The sequence below is a fragment of the Taudactylus pleione genome, unplaced genomic scaffold (genome assembly GCF_031769625.1).
Source record: "Taudactylus pleione unplaced genomic scaffold, aTauple2 ptg000327l, whole genome shotgun sequence".
NCBI classification, from domain to species: Eukaryota; Metazoa; Chordata; class Amphibia; order Anura; family Myobatrachidae; genus Taudactylus; species Taudactylus pleione.
In genome coordinates, this window is record NW_028284728.1 from 4,936,497 (window position 1) to 4,956,929 (window position 20,433).

At 45.8% G+C, this 20,433-nt stretch overlaps 1 protein-coding gene across 1 annotated transcript in view; it reads right to left on the reverse strand.

Annotated features, from left to right (window-relative positions):
* Positions 1-208: 208 nt before the first annotated feature.
* CHAF1B (chromatin assembly factor 1 subunit B) overlaps positions 209-20,433 on the reverse strand; it is a 40,127-nt gene continuing 19,902 nt past the window's right edge. Inside the window, exons 5-14 of the mRNA XM_088443128.1 lie at positions 15,351-15,454; positions 13,116-13,212; positions 11,966-12,050; positions 9,622-9,715; positions 7,948-8,017; positions 7,460-7,548; positions 6,291-6,450; positions 4,012-4,515; positions 3,081-3,178; positions 209-1,914 (exon numbers count right to left, since the gene is read on the reverse strand). Of these exons, the coding sequence (XP_088299254.1) occupies positions 1,793-1,914; positions 3,081-3,178; positions 4,012-4,515; positions 6,291-6,450; positions 7,460-7,548; positions 7,948-8,017; positions 9,622-9,715; positions 11,966-12,050; positions 13,116-13,212; positions 15,351-15,454 (1,423 nt within the window). The 3' untranslated portion in view covers positions 209-1,792. The remainder of the gene's footprint in view (positions 1,915-3,080; positions 3,179-4,011; positions 4,516-6,290; positions 6,451-7,459; positions 7,549-7,947; positions 8,018-9,621; positions 9,716-11,965; positions 12,051-13,115; positions 13,213-15,350; positions 15,455-20,433) is intronic.

Here is a 20,433-nt window from a genome sequence, read left to right on the forward strand (position 1 = left end):
GCCCAGCAGCTAATTTGATTGGCCAGCAGGCTACCTGTCAGGGGCATGTCACTGCAGAGACATTCCCCAGTGCCAGATGATTATTTATGAGGAAGAGATAAACAAACAGCACCAGGGTGGTGGTTCTGTCTGGGGCTCCCACCAGAGGGCCGCATATAATAAGTGCGTGTATGTGGCCCTCGGGGCACAGGTTGTGGCTTCTTTAGAACATCTCTACGTGTACGCCTTTTATTTAACTAAAATCCCCATATGGCCTCTGGACTCTCCGTATAGATAGTTTGCCTAAAGGCTGTCAAAAGGTGAGGAAACCTGTTAGCTATTGGCCTAGGTGGCTGGAGAGCTCTCCCGCGGCCAATGGCTGGGTCAGCAATGATGCTGCAGTTAGAACCTGAGTGTTCAGAGCAAACAGCACAGGGAAGAATCTGATAGGAGAACCCAAGTTCTACTGCTGTCCAGGTAGCACAGTGCGTGGAGAATGTGATTTCTAAGCTGGTGGCCGATGAGATTTGAGGAACCAGTCTATCCAAAAAAAGATGGCCTAAGGACATTCACGTGTCATGCACTTTTACTAGATAGTCATCCCACAAATAAAGTGACAACCACAAACAATGCAAAACAATTTTTGGTTTTTTACAAGTAACAAAACAGGCACCAAATCACTAGTGAAATAGAAACATTTACAATACAAGTCTCAGTCACAAATCATTCAACACTGAAGTTAACGTTACTTTTAAATAGAGATGAGCGGTCGGCTTCGTCTCTGTTCTCTTCGCTGAATCAGCGCAAGTTCGGATTTATCTTAGTGGCTATCCTAAACTCGTGAGAGCCGGATAGCCAATAAGATGTTGTTTTTGAGTTCCGAACATAACATTAGTGAAACCAAACTGTTCATCTGTACTTTTAACATGCATTAAAAACAAAACCAACAACTTCAAAAGCACAAAACAGGAATTACACAAGTGGCGATTACCGCATCCTACATGACAGAGTTCTGGTAACGTTAGACCATAACACATGGGTGAACACGGCAAAGGAATATTCTACAGGCAGCTGTGAGTATTTCCACAGAGGGTGAACGATAAAACAACTGTACCATCTCATAACAGTTACCATGGATAAACTTCTTATTCAGAACCTGACTCCTGGGTCAGGGACAGGACGGACTATTAACATGTTGGCATAAGGGGAAGGAGAAGATCGGGGAACCCAATTCCTATCACGTTGTCATGCGTTTTGAACCAAGGGTCTTCTTTGTTTGGTTTGCTTTAGATTTGTGTAGTAAAGTTAACATTTAAAGCACAAAAATGAAATACAGACCAGTCCAACTAACATTACCGTTGTCATTTTTTTTGTTTTGTTTACAGCGCTATTTAGTCAAAACCCAGAGCAGGCAAAGCTGGCCCTCCATTATACATTATATGCAAAAGTTCAAATCAGACCCCCGGCGATATTGCACTCACAAACTGAGGATCACAGATCTACAGAAGAATAGTAACAAAAGTCACTGTACAATGCCAGCCAAAGGCATACGGACATACAGCGGGGTTTAGGAGATACAATGAAGAGCGGGAAATTCATCTTCAGAGATGTGTAGTTAAGGCATCTGTATTGCTGTCTTCAAAAAGGGCCACTGCAAACACCCACGAGGCAAAGAGCATCACAGTGAAGGAAAGAGGCAGCATCCTCTGTGTGCAGCACTAAATGTGCCGCGTAGGACGCAGGGCGGCCATCGTGCACTATAAATGAGAAATATCCAATGTGAAAACAGTACACAGTCCAATCAGGTATGACCTTACATAGTTGCGGCATCTGCGCTGCAGCTTGGACTTTCATCTAAAGCCATCGGGAGCTGCTCTGTTTTTAGACGTTTTGATTCCGGGGGTCTACAGTTGGGGTCTTGAACTGGTGAATTTTCTGAAAAGCAAAGTGGAAGTCTGATGAAGCACATAAAGAAGCGATATGTCTATGTACATGCAGTGGCCAGAAGCTTTACGGTATGTCTATAAACAAGGAGCAAATGGATGTATCGGGATTTAAAGTGGACGTGATAATTAGGCAGCATGGAGGCATATTGTGGACTTGAGTAATAATCAAAAACCTGGCCAGCTAGGAATCTGTGACATCAGAGGTACAAACACTGTTCCTCAGTGATGTCAGCACGTCCTAGCAAATGGATAGGATGCAGGCTCATTAATATTGGATCAGTCCACAAAACACCTGTGCCCCCCTAGTGGAGGAAGAAGAAAAAAGGGACGCTGTAAACCAGGGGTCTTCAAACTTGGCCCTCCAGCTGCTGTGGAACTACACATCCCAGCATGCACTGCCACCTTTTTGATATAACAGCATGCTAAAACTATGTGCAGTGCATGCTGGGATGTGTAGTTCCACAGCATCTGGAGGGCCAAGTTTGAAGACCCCTGCTGTAAACAAATAAAAAATGGACTGTAGTAGAGAGAAGGGACATCACGCAATACAAAAATATGTACTTGGGTCAAAGGCACATTGAGCCTCAAACTACCAAGTCTAGAGAAGGATGTAGTGCACAATAGCCCTTTCAGGGGGATCGGTATGTATTACAGCGCATGCCCGGGAGGGGTGAAGATCCAGACAGCTGCTAAAGGTAAGTAACCCTAATCTCCCCCACCCCCCCCCAAGCCTCCCTTAGTGATGCCTAACCTCCCTCCCCAGTGCCTAAACCTAACCCCCCTTCCCCGCTGCCTAAACCTAAGTCTCCCGGGGGGTGCCTAACCCTAACCTCCCCCCTAAACCCCCTTTCCATAGCCTAAACCTAACCCTAAGTCCCCCCAGGAGCCCTAAACCTAACCCCCCCGCGGCTGTCACCGCCCGGATTACCTTCGATCAGGATGCTGGTCTCCCGGCGTAGGTAAAATGACAGGCGTCGGGATTTTGACGCCTGTCATTTGTACCTTGCCGGGATTAGACAGTCGGGAAGCCGGCGGTCAGGATTGCGTCTGTCGGCTTCCCGAATGCTTCCCCTTTTAGGGTGTGTGATGTGGAAGGTGGCTATAGAGGCAAAATATATTGATAAGCATGAAACGTGGAAGGGTCCAGTCACTCACCATTGCTACTAGGTTCCACTCGACTGGGTGGTGGGGATATCGGCGTATTCTGCTCAGTGTTCGGCGAATTTGTCTTCACAGGGATTAAACTGATTCTCCTGCATGAATTAGAAAGGGAGGTAGAGGTCAGAGAACAGGCTCATTTTTAGTTAACCAAAACACAGCAATACCACTGAGAGCTGTTAAACACCTAAAAAAGTCCAAATTCCAATGTCCCAGGAGCTTTGCAAAGTCTGTATGAGCAGCAGGTAAACTCAGGGTCTTCATTGAGGATTCCTACTTGGAAAAGTGGCAGCTCTTTTATACGAGACTGCAAAGCGTTATGGAAAACACATTACCCGACAATTGACACAAAATTCCAATTATATGAGAAGTCTTCACAATTTGTATTACCTTACACAGAGTACTAGTGCTTATGCTATCTCATGTATAGAAACTGAATATTAAAGCCTGATAATACTGTATGGGGAGCACACAAATTATGCATCTTCAGGTGGTGTCCCAGGAGCACCGGCACTCTCCCAGCTTAGAGGCGCCCATGCCTTAAATGCTGCTAAGAGTTTTAACCACTGAAGTGATAATAGGGCGTGTCACAGCAATTTCTCTTTTAAGGGCCCATACATCTGCAGGCAGATTCTCCAGTCGAACCGGAACCTCTGGTCAGTAAAGCTGACTCTCAGCCTATCGATGGTCGCCAATCCTTTGACGCTGCCGATGCGTTTCATCTGCATAATGCAGCATCTTACTATTTACGGAGCAGATTACTGAGCCTCTTCACATCACTGGCACTAGGTACACATACAGGCGAGAGAACAGGAATAATTGCCCCTCCCTAGACACACATAAGTACACCAAGTGGGAGAGAACTCCCTGCCTGACTCCTAGCCCTTTAGATACATACACTGGAGAGAAACCCCCCCCACCATCTCACCTTGGGCTGGGTGTACTGGGCTTGCTCCAGGTTTCCAGAGTGTTCAACATAATTCTCCTAGGCTGTCCCCCTTTACCCTTTTGTCCATTCTTCTTGTCATCAGAGGTGGGTGTCGCAGGGATAATGTTTATTCCCACTGGTGTTGATGGTAAGTCCCTGTGGGCAGTGGCCGCTGTAGGTTTGCCCTGGACAGGGGTGGAAGGGTTGGACCGTAACTGTTGATCCCTGTGGGGAGTGCCTGCTGTAGGCTTGCTCTGGACAGGAGTGGAAGGGTTGTGTTGTTCATGGGGTCGACAGGTAGGAACCGCCTCTCCCGCCCGTAAGACTGGTGAAGACACTCTTCTGCCCTGAAACCTTTTCAGCTTCTTCTCAGTGGTAGAGGGAGTATTTAACACTAACACAGGTTTCTCTTCAAGTGGAACTCCAAGTTCACCTTCATCAAAAGTCACAAATGAGCAGTATCCATCAGTGGAGGAGATTGCTAGGAAGGTTCCATCATTGGACCTATTGAGCATGGGACAAAACAAACAATCATGATTAATGTGAAACGCGTTGATCCTAAAAGTCTCTCAAAAAGGAGGAACATTTGCAGAGTAGGCATCGAGAAAGCATTATAATGTGACAACCTCATCATTACTCCACTTCAACCTACCTATATAATTACGTTTCAAAGTACAAGCGCACAACAACAATAAGATGTGAAACTTAATCATGCTTCATAGATAAATGTTGTACAATGACGCAGCGGGCGGCGGCCCAGACCATACACTGCTGCACATAAATGAATTAACACTAAAAATTCACAAAAGCTGTATGTTAAAAATAATTTATTAAACAATATATTAGACTGAACTGCAGTTCTATAAAAACAATGAAATATACTAAGTAACATTCAATAGAAAAAAAACCTATGTATCAAAATGTATATCCTACTTCAAAAGCCCAGTGAGCTCACTATAGATTAAGTAGCGATTAAATGGAATAGATCCAGGTGAATAACAAATGTATGAACTATGAGTGTTCATATTATCCCCAAAACACTGGAGGAGTAATCACATCGTGTGGCAATCTGAATAAAAGTTAATATTCACCAGTCCACCGGGTAGGCAATGAGCGCGTAGCGCTGTGCAAGTATACAGATGATATGGTTGTTTGTACCATGACTTGTCTACTGCAGCTACGGCTAAGTTCCTCAGAGATCTACAATCAGAACTGCAACTCCCGGCTGTGTCTCACAGGAGTCCACGAGGCAATACAGGCTTGCACCAAACAGTGCCCAGCTCCATTTCCTTACACCCGGACTACACGTGAGGTGAATGACAAGTGAATCTCCTCTATATGAACGAGGAAAAATACTGCTTGTGTCCACGGCTAGGCAAAGTCCATCTGGGCAGTAGGACAATAAAGGACTGAAACACTTCAGCCTAATCACATCCCTTGACGCGTTTCTCCCCTCTCACATAGGTTATTTTTGCAGGGAAATTGTTACACAAAATTAAGTTTGCTTTCAAATACTTAATATACCAATACCTGTGTTTCTGAGAGTCAGACCGCCTCTTTCCTCTTGATATTGCTATACTTGGCCCTATTAACCAGTGCTTTGTTTTCCTGGTTGTCTGGCTGTACTGGTGCACAGTAGTGATACCTTTATTTTAAGTGTTATTTTGAATTCTTACAACCAAGTCCAGAAACAAAAACAGTGGAATCATTTCAGAAATGGATACAACAGGCGTCTTATCCTCAGTGCGGGAGCAGCTTTAAAACTTGTTGTTTTTTTTTTTTTTCCTGCGACCCGGCACCTTTTCATTCCCCAAAAAAACCGCTGCCTATAAACAATACTGCTTTTTATTTTTTAAATGCACAGCCTGTATATAAAAGCACTACTATGGCTATGTGCAATACCTACATGAAATGCTGCATCACAACCAACCTGACCCCCTCCAACTCTGAAAGTGTTTTGAATGACCTAATGCAAGTTTAGAGGGGAGGGGGTAAGAAGTGAACGAAAGCGAAGATTAGGGATGTTACCTTGTTGGCTCCCACCTAGCTGTCCTGTGCTAGAGCCAGCAGAGACCACCTCTAATTACACAGGGGGGCAGTATAAGCGAGCATTTATGATGTGACAGTCGCCAACCGATAGCGCACACAGGGGAGAGCTATATATATTTTAGCTGGAGTACACCTTTAAAAGTATCTCTCTCTGTTCTTTTTTTGTCTTAATATCATAGGCAGTAGGAACCCACTATCAGCATAATCCAATTTGCAAGCCAGCGACCTACCACGACAGGTCGCTCAGTGTGTGATAATGCACATGGGAAACGTAGCCGAAGGGAAAAAGCTGCTGTGTGTCATAGAAGAGCACCGCGTCTTCCGAGGCCACGGCGAATACCATGCGATAGGGTTTAGCGATGAGGCCCTGCCGGGGCGACTCCTCCTTACCTGTAAAAGAGGAGAGAGAGATAAAGCTGCTGATTCTTTTTATGGCAACAGATCAGGACATTTGAAAAATAAAAAAAAAATAAAAAATACAGGCGTTTTTGTAGCTTCCTGCACCGCGTGTGGAGGAACCGGACCATATTTTTAGTCTTGCTGGATTATCCGCTAATCAGGGCCACCTACAGTAACTGGATCAGGGCACCAACTCCTTGGCTATTTTTTTTTTTCTCAACATGGAGACCATTTTTTTTGTAGGGATACAAAATTAGAAAAGACCTACGGAATAAAGTGGTGAAAGGATCCAACATAACTAAATAATATTAAAAAACAAAAAAAACTTACTTTAGAAAGTGATACATGACCAAAGACGAGTATGTGCCGAGATGTGCAAGATCATACAACGAAGGGAACAGGCAGGTGTGTCTCACAGGGGATTTGTCACCAGTCGTCCCACACTTCTTTATAACTACAATGTATTCTCCTGTATAGTTGCGATTTGCCCATACGAGACCTCATAACTCTGTTCTAGATCACTCTTTACGCCACTGGCCGCAGTATGTACTATTCAGTCAGATAATCGCAGCAAACTAGATTTATTGTGCTCAAATCAAACTGGTACACCCTGGCAGACCTAATCAGTAGCCCATAAGACAGGAACGTTCACTTCAGGCCATACAGAACTGTGCACCCCCTCCCAAGTTTGAAGACCCATCAAATTTCAGTGAGTAAAAAAAAAAAAGTGTATAATTTATATTAACTGCAAAGAGAATATTTGGGGGGGAAATGCACCCAACCTTCTAAACAGTGGAGAAGTTGCCCATAGGAACCAATCAAATTGAGCATTCTATAGAATGTACTGGATAATTGCTAGCAAGAAGCTGACTGGTTGCTATGACAACTTCTCCATAATTTAGAAGGCTTGATACATCTCCCCCTTAGTGCTCACAGGTCAGACATGGAGCTCCTGTTAAGCCCTCAAGACGAATGTGTTACTACAATTACTACACTTTACCGTTCTCTGCAGGTCTCAATTCAAAATAAATAGGACAGCACCGTACGGCCAGCGTGGCCTTCTCTGGGCATGGCAGGTGAGCAATGGGCCTAGAGAGAACAAGGTCAATTTGGCAATAATAATAAAAAAAAAAAAGAACAGCACAATACAATGTTATCACTGCATACGGCGACAGGAACACAGACGTCACTTATGAGTGGCTACAACCAAGATACTGGAACTAGGTTTAGTCCCCTCTTCAGGCAAACAATATAGCAGCTTCCATTTATAGACAAGTGTTCCCCGCAGGATGATGGACAATACATACTGTAGAGAAGACTGGACTGCAGCGCTCCGTGACTTGGCTATCCATGTTTCACAGCCCATTTAAGGAAAACACTAAAATACTGCAATTACTGGTGCTTGAAGAATCATGTTCCAATCCTTAATACTCTGAGTGCAGCTCTGTATGGGCAGTGTCAGCGACACAATGTAACCAGTGTACTTACCTCTTCAGGTTCTTCCTGGAGAATACGTATGTTGTGTTGACGAGAGACTCTCCGATCTCAACACAGCCAGCTGAAAAACAGGGTCACATTAGCACTCTTACTAGGGCCACCAAGAAACTCTGAGTAACAGGCAATGGACTGATGCCAGCGAGGGACACCCAGAAAGAACCAAATGACTATTGGCTGGTTAATGCCAACAGGGAAAGATTAGATAATTACAAAATTGGAGGGGTATCAATGTAGGAAGGGGACCACACAACAGGTCAATCCTTCCATTCTGCCCAAGTAATAGGATTGCTGTCCAACTTTGAGACACACACACACACACACACCTGCTATTTGACACTGAGGCCAAGTGGCTGTGATCAATGCTTCTGTGGTTGGAAAATGACTGTACACAGGGGGGAGAATCATCATCTGTGCAACACGTCCAAAAATGATTCCCATTATTTTGATCTGGATACTACTGGACTCATTTTGGGGCCCTACACACTGCAGTAACAGGTGACCTGCCCAATATGGCCTGAGAGGTGTGTGCACCTATCATTACACTGCATGCCCCCTTACAGTCCCGTTTCTCAGCTCCAGTACTAAAAGCACTTTTATCAGAGCACATTGTAAGGATTTCCTATATAGACGTATCTATAGAGAATGACGAGCAGTTTCTGAACTTGTGCCATCTGTAACGTCAGGAAAACTCCGTAACAGTAATGACGGCAGTTTTCTGTATACAAACATCAAAATCCAATATGAAAAATATAAGAATTAATGGCACCCACTATAAAGAGACATGGGAAATAAATTTTGAGGGAGGGGGGTAACAAATAACAGGTTAACAAAGCTTCTCAATTTTAAAAAGCCACTGAAAACTACAAAACCTAAAAACAATTGGCATAATATTTTATTTAATAACAAAAACGTACCTTCCTTTGATGGAGAACAATTAACTAAAAGTTACCGCTCAGACATAACCTGGGCACTGATACCGGAAGCATGTCTGCAGACTTAAGATGTATCGTTACCCATAGTAACTACAGAAGAGCTTCTCATTTTGATTCTTTAATTGCACATTGGGCCCATGACAGAAGATGATGGGTTCTAAGAGTCACAGTTGCCATGAATTAATGGATTCTCCTCAATGAGAGACATTTATAAAATTTTCAGAACAGACAAGAATTAGGAAATGTCCTGCGGTGTATAAAATGTACAGGTCACAAGATCCTCATATTCCCACAAAAAAAAAAAACAGGCAGGAAAATAGCTGGGAAGATCCTGCAAGTCAGTTTAGGGGGGTGCGTTAGGTGGCTGGTGGATGCATTGGGTATACAAGATTTTTTTCCAATTTCCTCCAAACATTCGCCGAAAACTAATTTATTCAAATTTCCAAACTGCCTCCTTAACCTCACTAGGTCACCCTGCTCGATCATCACCCAGATACACACAGTTCATGTCAATCCATGCTTGTTCTATGCTTAAACAACCTACTCACAGATTACAGTGCGACCTGATCATACTATACGGATGCCCAAAGATGTAGTATGTGGTATGAAATCCCTATTTCCCAGTATTGTAGACATGAGAGCAGAGCCCCTTCACACTTGGGGCTACTTCTGTTTTACTAATCTGCCTATGCCTGCCCAGTTATGCTGGTGCTACATATACATTATAACAAACCTGGGGTGAGGAGGAGAGAGCCATCCGGTGTGAAGGTGAGCCTCCGGAAGAAAGACTTCATACTGTCATCATGATACATCCGGTAGGTTTTAGTCTATGTTAAAGAGTGGAAAACACAAACACCTGAGATGTAGGAGCTAATAACGGCAGTGTGACCTGCCGAGGAGCGTGGTCACCACACACAGACATGGCCTCTATCCGGATGCCAATAACAGCAAAGATTTAAAAGTTAATCAAAAACATTAGTTCCGTCTGAAGGACATTTCAGTTCTGTTCTAACCACTTGTAGTTACGATTCATCTATCCATTATCATATATTTTATTTATTGGGCCACAAGGTTTATTCAGCAGCATACCAGGGTTAACATAAAAAAGTACACAGCATAAATAAAGTACACAACAGTGAGCAGTACAAAGCATAAAATACTGCAATAAAAGCACAGACAGGGAGTGACAAGTACAGGGGGGAAGGGTTGTGGGGAACGCGCTGTAGCTGCAGTCAGCAGGCAGTGACAAGGAGAAGGCACAACAGCTCAATGATCCTGCACCCATCGTCACTGAAGGGAAGGTGGCAAATGACTAGGAGCAATGGTAGTAAGGACTGAGCATACAGAAGGAAATAGAGAGAAGTTCCTGTCTGAGAGCTTGCATTCTACAGGAGGGGGGGTAGTAAACAGCTTGAGGGAGAACTGGGAAGGAGACAAGTTTACAGGAGGGACATGAGATAGAGGAGGGCTCGTAGGCTGTAGTGAATGATGAGTCTTTTGGGAATGTTGTAAAACTTTAAATAGTGGAAGAAAGTGGGACTTGGTGAGGGAGAACGTTCTTGGATGCGGACATAGGGGCAAGGCGGGGGTGACAAGAGTAATGGTGATGAGTCAGTCTGAAACAGAGCAGAGAGAGCGGGAGGAAGTGTGGACAGAGAAGAGGTTGGAGATATTGGAGAGGAAGGAGTGATTAAGGGCTGTATATGTAAAGGTTTCCTTTAGAATGTAAGCTCTTACGAGCAGGGCCCTCTACCGTTATGCTTCCCCTTACTTTAATCTACTTCTTACTCCCCAGTAGGGCCACTAACACTTGTTTGCTTATGCTCTGCTGCTTATCTGGATGTTATGGTCGCTTATGTAGCAATGTATATTATACTTGTCCTCGTCCTGTACTGTAAGTCACTGGCCACCTGTTTATGTACTTTATAAGGAGCTGCGGAAGACTTGTGGCACCATATAAACAAATGATGATAATAAAGGGTGAGGGGGATAGGTAGCCAGTGACAGGAGGATGCAGAGGGGAGAAGCAGATGCTGTGGGGTGGGAGAGGTGGATGAGATGAGCAGCAGCTTTAAGAACAGATTGGGGAGGGGAGAGGCGGAAGGGAGACCAGAAAGGAGGAAGATACTGTTGTTAATATGGGAGATAATTAGGTGCATAAGGGTTTTAGATCTGTGGTGAGGAAAGTCCGAATCCTGGAGAGATTACGGAGGTGGAAGCAGTAGGGCTGAGGGATGGCCTGAATGTGGGGAGTGAAGGAGAGGGCAGAACTGAGGGTGGTGTTGTTAAAGGAGGGGCGACAGAGAGAACATTCAGGAAAACATGTAATGTTGGGCAACTGTACCTGGAAGAGAAGCTTCAGGAAATCTAAGCAAAGGTTCCACAAAGAGAGAGCAGAGAGAGAGAGTAACAAGAACAGAACACATTTAGCTTCCTTGCTATCCCTTCCTCATGTAAGGGACGACTGATGCCCTAAACCAGGGGTATTCAAACTAAACACTTAGTAAATGTGCAGGAAATGCCGTAAAATCATGAGTCTATAAAAACATAATTAGGCTACATTCATCCTGCCAACACGGTCAGTTCTCAGAAGGGGAGATGGTTAGAGGTCTAACATACACACAATCTCCTAGGCCTGCACTGTTTGCATGTAGCAGCCGCTTCATAGATACAATCTCTCTCTTTGGTCAGATAAAAGCAATGTGGGCACTGCCTCTGTATTCCTCTTCTGTGATCTCCATTTGCTACTCCGTATAAGCAATCTGTGTGTGAGTGTCATGGGGAAAGGGTGGGGTGGGAGGAGACAACTCCCTAACACTTGTATCAGAGTTACAGGATGCCTACGACTGCCCTACATCACGTGTGATTGGCCCTTTCAAATCAATGCACTCTGCGTCACTGTCACACATCCATGATACCACGATACCACCATCCGAGATGCTGAGTATTAATCACTGATCAGGGAAAATAAGGACATTTATCCTCACTAAACAGCTAGGGGGACATAATACTAGATGTCTGGCCATCCATCAGGTTTTCAGACACACAAGAGAACCACACGGTAAGACCACGCTTACCTCTCCCTCAGCGGTGTTATTAGACGCCATCTTGCTGACATTGAAGGCAACTCGTTTGTTTTCAGTTCTGTACACTCTCATAACACTGAAAGCAGATTAGAGAAATGGACATTTACACCGGATCAGTGGACATAAGAAAAAAACAGAAACTAGAGGGTTCCACCTTTTTATCTCCTACAGTTTCTTTACCCTAGGCTGACAAAGGAGACAGGAGAGTAGCCAAGTATTACAACAGCAGTCACACACATACTGAATGCACAGCCTACAAAGGGATGTCCACCTTAATCGTTGGGAGTTTGTGTACTCCTTTGCCCAGGTAGGGTCACCTCTAAGTCAGTAATTAAGGTGGGGTCCCTCCACCTGAGAACTACAACTCTCCTGTTACCTTCCTATAAACCACTGACAGTAACTCAATACTGGAGGACTTATGAGCTTGGCTTGCAGGACCTCAGTTGTCAGCAAATGTTAGGCAGATGGGTGACGGCTCGTGTTACAGCGGCACATAAACGGATGCTGGTGACGGTGATGCTTTTGAAGAGGTAGGAAGATTCTATCCGCAGAGATTTAAGTCATGACTGGGTAACCAGAGGGTAAAGCCATGGCAAAACATTGCCTATCCTGAAATGTTTTAAGACTCCTTACTCTTACAGCACAGTGGTAAGGTTATGTACATTTTCTGGGTGAGGATACAAAGTGCAATAGCAAAATGACATGGAACTTATTAGCGGTGACATCACATAACAGCTATAGCGTTCCACTGCTTCAGTTTTCTTACAACTTATGAATAATTATTTTTTCTAAATAGACTAACTGACCAGGGTAATAGACTATAGATACCAGCCTAGACCTAAATCAATCAGGTTGCTCTATTCAATTTACTCAACCAGTTAATACCTGCAAATTAAGCATTAGACGATGTTGTTGCAGGGTACGGAACCCGGCGTGTGGTAAGTGCATACACGTTTGCTAATGTCATCAGGGGAAGGGACGCGCCATACTGCAGCATCGTTAGCGACATCCCTACACACTAGACGATGTACCCGATAAGTCGCTGCGATCCTCGGGATCGGATATATCGTATAGTGTGTACCCAGGTTTAGTCCAACCCATCTGGCCTGTAGCAGGTACAACACTGTGCAAGATAGCTTACCGGTCGCAGCTTAGTGTTGCTATGTACTGTCCGAGTGGGTCCCAGGTCACCCCTTGTACATAGCTCTTGTGCTCATTAAATATAGATATTTTTTGACCTAAAAACAGAAAAAAAAAAAATGGTGAGCAAGAATATATGATCAATATGAAGGATTAATACAGTCCTGCTTTGCCATTTAGCATTTGTTTCATCCCTGCTAGTTATTTGTAGGTTTCCAATTCAGAGGGCATTGGCATAAATCGAATGCTGCTCTAATAAAAGCCTGGCACTCAGGTTGGCGGTAATGGTTTTAGCTTTGCGTGTTTTTTTGGTTCTCTGTTTTTTGGGGGGGTTTTTTTAATATCAAAGTTAAACACAACATACTCCCATTTTAGAAGATTAAGTGTCTATCAACTTTTTTTTTTTGGGGGGGGGTATTTAATGTGCACCCATTATTTATTGCGCAGAGTACTGGGGGTGCTACATATAAGCACTGTAAAGCCTGACCTTTCGCAGATTTCTGCTCGCTCCCTCAAGAGGGTGCGAGCAGAAGTAATGGGCGCCCATCGGCACAAACAACCGAGTTGCTCCTGGCACTTTAGACGAGAAATGCGGCCAGCGCACAACAGCTGAATTCCCCCCTTGGCTCTACTTATCGCCAGGCTCTGAGTTCCCTCTCCCCTTTTGAGCTACAATGCTGTAGCGATCCTTCACATAAGGGTTATGGTAACCCAACTGTATAACCTATTTATTGATGCATAAAATTCCTATCCAGAGCCGCGGTGAGCTAGAATGGAAAGATAAAGGACCACCCCCACATGAGGAAGCCTGGGCTGACATAAGGGTACTACTACCGAAATGTTCTAGTATGACTAAAATGAAGGAGACTGTCTACGAAGCTACTACACATGGTATTATATTCCGGACAGGCAGAGCATGGAGGTTTCTGAATGCAAAACCCAGGTTACGGCAGATTGGTGGCTACACAGGTACGCTCCCATATTTCATGGTCCTTCCCAGAAATTGTTCCTTTGTGGGGCATGGTTTGTAGCGTTCATGACCAGGACGGTTTCTAGGGTTCATGACCAGGATGAAATCCCAATTGTGAAAGGTGTAGTCCTCGTTAACTTTTGTGGAGCGTCAAAATCAGTCATATATACCTCCCTATTGTATAATTATCGCTTCTTCCTAACCAATAGCTCAATGACAACCTTTGACCCTCACAGCATACCCAGCAACATGTAAACCACTTGTTAAAAACCCAAACTAAACTATTGAAATATCTGAATACCTCAAATACAAACACCCCACTACCAGTCTTGGTTTGACCCCCAGTCAGGCTGTTAATAGGAAGCTGACTGCATTTATTCCAGAGTTATCAATAGGTTTTGTTAATCGCTGCATAAAATGAGGGCTACTCTATAGATTTAGGACTTTTTTGTACTGTGTTTTTTTATTTATGTTCCCACGCTGGAGACGAAAACAGCTAATGCCCAGAACACAGGGGCCAATCATTATGTGACCACTTCTTCACCCAAGGAAGCAGTTTTAGCTTATTAGCGCTTTCTCCTTATACCGCCAGCATAAAACGCACGCCACTTCTGGTGTTATAATGAGGGAGGCATTGTATAACAAAATGCAAGCGTGCAAAGGGCCTGATTCGTTAAGGATCGCTATAGCGTACACAGACTGGCGATTGTTGCGCACTGCGCATGCATAAGCACCGTTGTGCATGTGCACGAAGGCACTTCTACGATCGCACTGCGATCACGGAGATCCATCGCAGAGTGATTGACAGGCAGTGAGGATAAGGGAGTTGTCGGCAAAACGTAGGCGTGTCTGTCCGTTTGAACGCCGATGCATGGGCGTGCATAAATTAGCCAGTGCGATTGCATACGCAGCTTGTGTACTCACTGAGTGCAAGGAAGTTAGCAATTTCTAAGTAAGATCAGGCTGCTGTAATTCTGTGTGAGGGGCCGATGTTACCGATGTTTATGGAGGTTTGCAAGGTATTACGGATGTGAGATAGCGGTAGTGGGCATCTATATGCTGGAAGTGCGACGGCATTGCGAATGCAATCATTAGCATATTTTCGCAGCAGACCTGCGCGTGATTACAGAGCGGTGATCGCAATAGCGATACTTAATAAATCAGGCCCAAAGTGCATACATTCTCCATGCAAAATCATTGCTGCCAGTGTGTTACTGGAAAGCTGCAGAACTACAAGTTTAAAGATTATGCTTGGTCACATCCTACCTTTAACAGTATCCCAAATGATCGCCGAATTATCCACAGACGCTGAAACCATGAAGTTGCTGTCCTGTGTCCAGCTAATGTCGTACACGTCCTCCAAGTGGCCCCTGCAAGCACCAATACTTAAATTATTCTCCTCAGACGTTATATTCATTCAGAGGTAAAGCGCAGCATCAATTGGAGAAAATGAGAGTTATGGTAAGAACATACCTTTGTTAACTCTCTTTCTTCGAAGTCCAAAGGGTCCACAGGGAGAACTTGGGGTGTAGGTTGGATCTGGATCCCGGGCACGACGCAGTTAAAGCTTTTCTTCCCAGGATGCACTGGTCCATCCTCCCTATACCCCGCCCCCGAGCCACCTCAGTTGGTAAGTAGCCAAAGGCCGGAGGAGGATAAGAGAGAAGGAAGACTGGTACACACAAGAATCGCAGTCTAACAGAGAAGGAGACGGGAAACCGGTGACAAGAATTATAGCCCATATGAAGGCAGGTGCGTCAGGCGGGGTGCCCTGTGGACTTCGAAGAAACAGTTAAAGGTAAGTTCTTACTATAACTCATTTTCTTCAGGGTCCATAGGCTCCACAGGGAGACCTTGGGGTGTCCCAAAGCAGTCCTTTCAAAGGTGGGGACGCTCCTGCGCTGAGAGGAGAATCTGGCGCCCAAAGGAAGCATCCTGAGAGGCAAAGGTATCAAATGCATAGAACCTTAGAAAGGTCTGAATGGAAGACCACGTGAGCGCCTTACAAAGCTGAACGGCCGAGGTGTCACGGCGAGCCGCCCACAGACCGAGTAGAATGAGCAGTAACAGAGGCCAGCAGTCCTGCTTGTGTGTAAGCCTCTGAGATGGTCATACAAAGCCATCTGGCCAATGTTTGTTTATTGGCTGGCCATCCCTTTTTGTGAAATCCATAGAGCACAAACAAGGAGTCCGATTTCCAAAGGGAACTGGTACGGTCCACATAAATTGCAAACAAAAAGTATGGTGGTCGCCATAGTTGCCAAGTCCGCTTATAACAAGCGGAATTGGGCTTCTTATTTCTGGAAGTAGCTTGTTGCTTGTTTTTGGGCTTATTTTTTGTGTGCATTGCCGAGGCACCCCTAGAGGTAAGTGTGTGTGTGTTTTACACTGGTAGTGACTGAGGGAGGGGGGAAGGTTGTGTCTGGGGAATAGAGGGCAGTGGACAGGGTGAAGTTGGAGGGGTCAGACAAGAAGGAGAGGTAAACTAGATGATAGAAATGAGGCAGCTACATGGGGGTGAGTTAAAATGACAGGCTGTTAAAAAGAGGGGATAATGGAATTAGACAGGTGACAGGAATGAAGGAGGTAAAGAAGAGGGGTGAGAGAAATGCGGAGAAGAGTCAGGTAAAGGAAAGGTGGGTACACACTAGACAATATGTCGCCTGATCCTGCGGGTTGGGCTGACATATCGTCCAAATCGGCCAGCGGGTCGTACATCGGGGTCGTTTCATCTGCCTGCATGTAGGGCCGATGGAACGACCCAGATGCCGATGAAGGCATATTGGATGGAGCCGATGCCCAACATATCGGACATTTGGACACCACATCATGCAGTATGTAGCGATTGCATGGTCGGGCGTCGCATTGCTGGGTACACACATTGTCAAGTGTGTACCCATCTGAAGACTGGCAAGGGAATGAGGTATGAAAAGAGAGGAGGCAAAAAATATGGAGGCTGGTATAGAGGGAGAGGAGCAATATAGGCAGATAAGGCTGTGCATACACTAAAATATTTAAGTTAGAGAAGAGGGGAAATAAAGGAAGTTAGCCATTTAGAGAGTGAGGACAAAAAAATTGTTTTGGCCTTGTTTTTTGCTTATAGGTTGCTTGTTTTCCATTTCAGAGTTGGCAACACTGGTGTTCGCTCACATCAGCTTAATGACTTTGCATAGGTGCTTGTGCGCCTCGGACATGAACCCCATAATGTTAGAGATGCCAGTATAGAAGAGCCTTGACGCTGGCCTGGCGCTTATTCATATATTTGCAAATGTATGTAACTAATACCTCTGAATTTCTATTATGTAGGATTCAAGTATTTTTGTTGATATTGCTGCAGTGTGCTGGAGGGCAAATCCCTTTTTTTTTTTGCTACGGTCCACATAAATCCTGAGAGCGCGGACCACATCTAATGAGGCCTCACCAGCCGAGAAATCTGGTGACGGAAAGGCCAGTACTATAAATTTCCTGATTTATATGGAAATGAGAAACCACCTTAGGAAGAAACTCAGGGCGAGTGCGAAGCACAGCCCTATCCTGGTGAAATACCAGAAAGGGGGGACGACAGGAGAGCGCCCCCAATTCTGACATCCTCCTGGCAGATGCAATAGCCAGAAGAAAAAAAAAAAAGAGTCTTCGCTGTGAACCACTTGAGTTCTACAGAATCCAGGGGTTCAAATGGAGAACCCTGGAGGGCACGAAGAACTACTGACAAATCCCATGGAGCCACTGGAGGGACAAAGGGAGGTTGAATCCGGAGGTAGTGGAGCAAGTCTACACTGGAGCCAAATGGATAGAGCAGAGACATGCACTTTCAGTGAAGCAAAGCGAAGTCCAAGGTCCAATCCAGCTTGAAGGAAGACCAGGACTCTGGAAATCCTAAACACTTGAGGATCGTAGCTTCTGGTACGATGCCATTGGAAATATGCACGCCACACTCTGTGGTAGATCCGAGCAGAGGCTGGCTTACGCGCTCTGAGCATAGTGTTGACTAGAGCTAGAAAATCCTTTTGATCTCAGGAGGGATGTCTCAAAAGCCACGCCGTCAAAGACAGACGACCCAGGTCCGGGTAAAGGCAACGACGTTGAGACAACAGGTCCAGACGTTGAGACAACAGGTCCAGACGTTGAGACAACAGGTCCAGACGTTGAGACAACAGGTCCAGACGTTGAGACAACAGGAATGAAGTGTCGATGGAGAGACTCCAAAGATCTGAGTACCAGTGACGTCTGGGCCAAGCTGGAGTCACCAGCAGGACAGTGCCTCAGTCTTGTTTGAACTTCCGAAGAACTCGAGGAAGAAGGGGGACAGGAGGGAATAGGTACGCAAACTGGAAGGTACACTTCACTGGTGCGTCCACCAAGGTTGCTTCGGCATCTCATGTTCTGGACTCGTAGACTAGCAGTTTGTGATTGTGTCGGGAGGGCATGAGGTCCACCTCTGAGAGGCCCCATCTGTTCACTAGGAGTTGAAACACCTCTTGGAGAAGCGACCATTCCCTGGGTGTACATCGTGATGGCTGAGGAAGTCTGCTTCCCGATTGAGAACTCCCAGAATGAACACTGCAGAGATGGCTGGGAGATGACCCTCGGCCCATGTCAGAATGCGTGACACTTCTGTCATTGCTGCCCGACTTTGAGTGCCTCCTTGATGGTCGATGTAAGCCACTTTTGTGGCATTGTCGGACTGAACCTGTACAGGTTTTCCGTGAAGTATGTGCTGGGCCAGGTAGAGGGCCCTGTAGACAGCTCGAAGTTCCAATATGTTGATTGGCAGGGTTGATTCGACCGATGTCCAACGGTCCTGAAAGGAGCGTGGACCGGTCACTGCGCCCCAACCCTGGAGACTTGCATCCGTTGTTAGGATTACCCAGTCCGGGAACCAAAAGGGGCGACCCTTGGTTAGATGAGATGTCTGTAGCCACCAAGATAGAGACAGACGCACCTCTGGAGAGAGCACCATCGTCTGAGCTTTGATCCGATGGTGGGAACCCGTTCCACCTGGAGAGGATCAGCCTTTGCAATGGCCTGGAATGGAACTGAGCATATTCCACCATGTTGAAGGTGGACACCATGGATCCCAGAACCTGCATTGCTGAGTGGATTGACACTCGGTGACTGTGGAGACATCTGCACACTCGTAGTTGAAGTGTGGAGATCTTGTCTGATGTCAGAAAGATTCTCTGATCCTGAGAATCCAGCAGGGTTCCCAGATGAATCATTCTCTGTGAGGGATTCAGGGAGGACTTTTTCCAATTGATGAACCATCCGTGCTTTTGCAGGAAAGCAATGGTTTACTACAGACGGTGGTGAAGCACTTCTGGGGATCCTGCTAGGAGCAGGAGGTCGTCCAGGTATGGAAACAGTCGGATACCCTGACCATGCAGGTGGGCCGCCCTGATAGCCACAATTGTGGTAAACTGGAGCTGTGGAAAGTCCAAAGGGCAGAGCCTGAAATTGGAAGTGTTGCCGTAGTATAGCAAACTGGAGATATCGCTGATGTGAGGGCGCTATAGGTACACGTCCTGAATATCCAGAGATGCTATAAAGTTCCCAGGCTCCATAGCTAGGATGATGGAGCGTAGGGTTTCCATCCTGAACTTTGGCACCCTTAGGAATTTGTTCAAGGATCTGAGGTTGAGGATAGGCCGATGAGACCCATTCGGCTTCTGAACCAGAAAGAGTAGAATAATAACCAGTCCCTCACCGAGCAGTGATCGCGCTAAGCGAAAAAAATTGTGGGTCCCAGGGACCCCTCTCTTTAAATAATTGGGGTACTACTCCACAGTTTCTGGGTCCCCATCACATTTTATGGTGGGTGAGGGCAGGCAGCAGTTGGGACAGTGCTGAGGGCAGGTATCAGTTGGGGTAGAGCTGGGAGTAGAGGGGAGTAAGGGCAGGGGTAGGTGCAGACAGCTGTTATGACAGTGCTGGGGGGCAAGGAGGGGACTAGGGGCAGGCAGTGCTAGGGTATGGAGGGAGCAATGATAGAAAGCAGATGGCGCTGTATTGAGGGGTAAGAAGGTAAGGGGCATGCAGTACTGGGGGATTGGAGTGGGCAAAGGTAGCCAGGGCAGTACTGGGGGCTAGAGCCAGATATTGCTGGGGGTAGGGAGGGAGCAAGGGGAGAAAGCAGTCAGAAAGCGGAGAGGGAGAGAAAAAAAAAAAAACTGTGACTGAAGCAGAAAGAGGAGTGCTGTGCAGACAGGTGTACTGACCTTCCTGCCTTGGGTCTGTTCAACAATCTTGTCAGCGTGTGGAATGGAGTGGTGCCGCTGTTCTGGGCTCAGGGGTGTGTTACCCGGACTTCCTCTGGTCGCCGCGCTGTGCTCCGCTCCCGGCTCTCACCTGC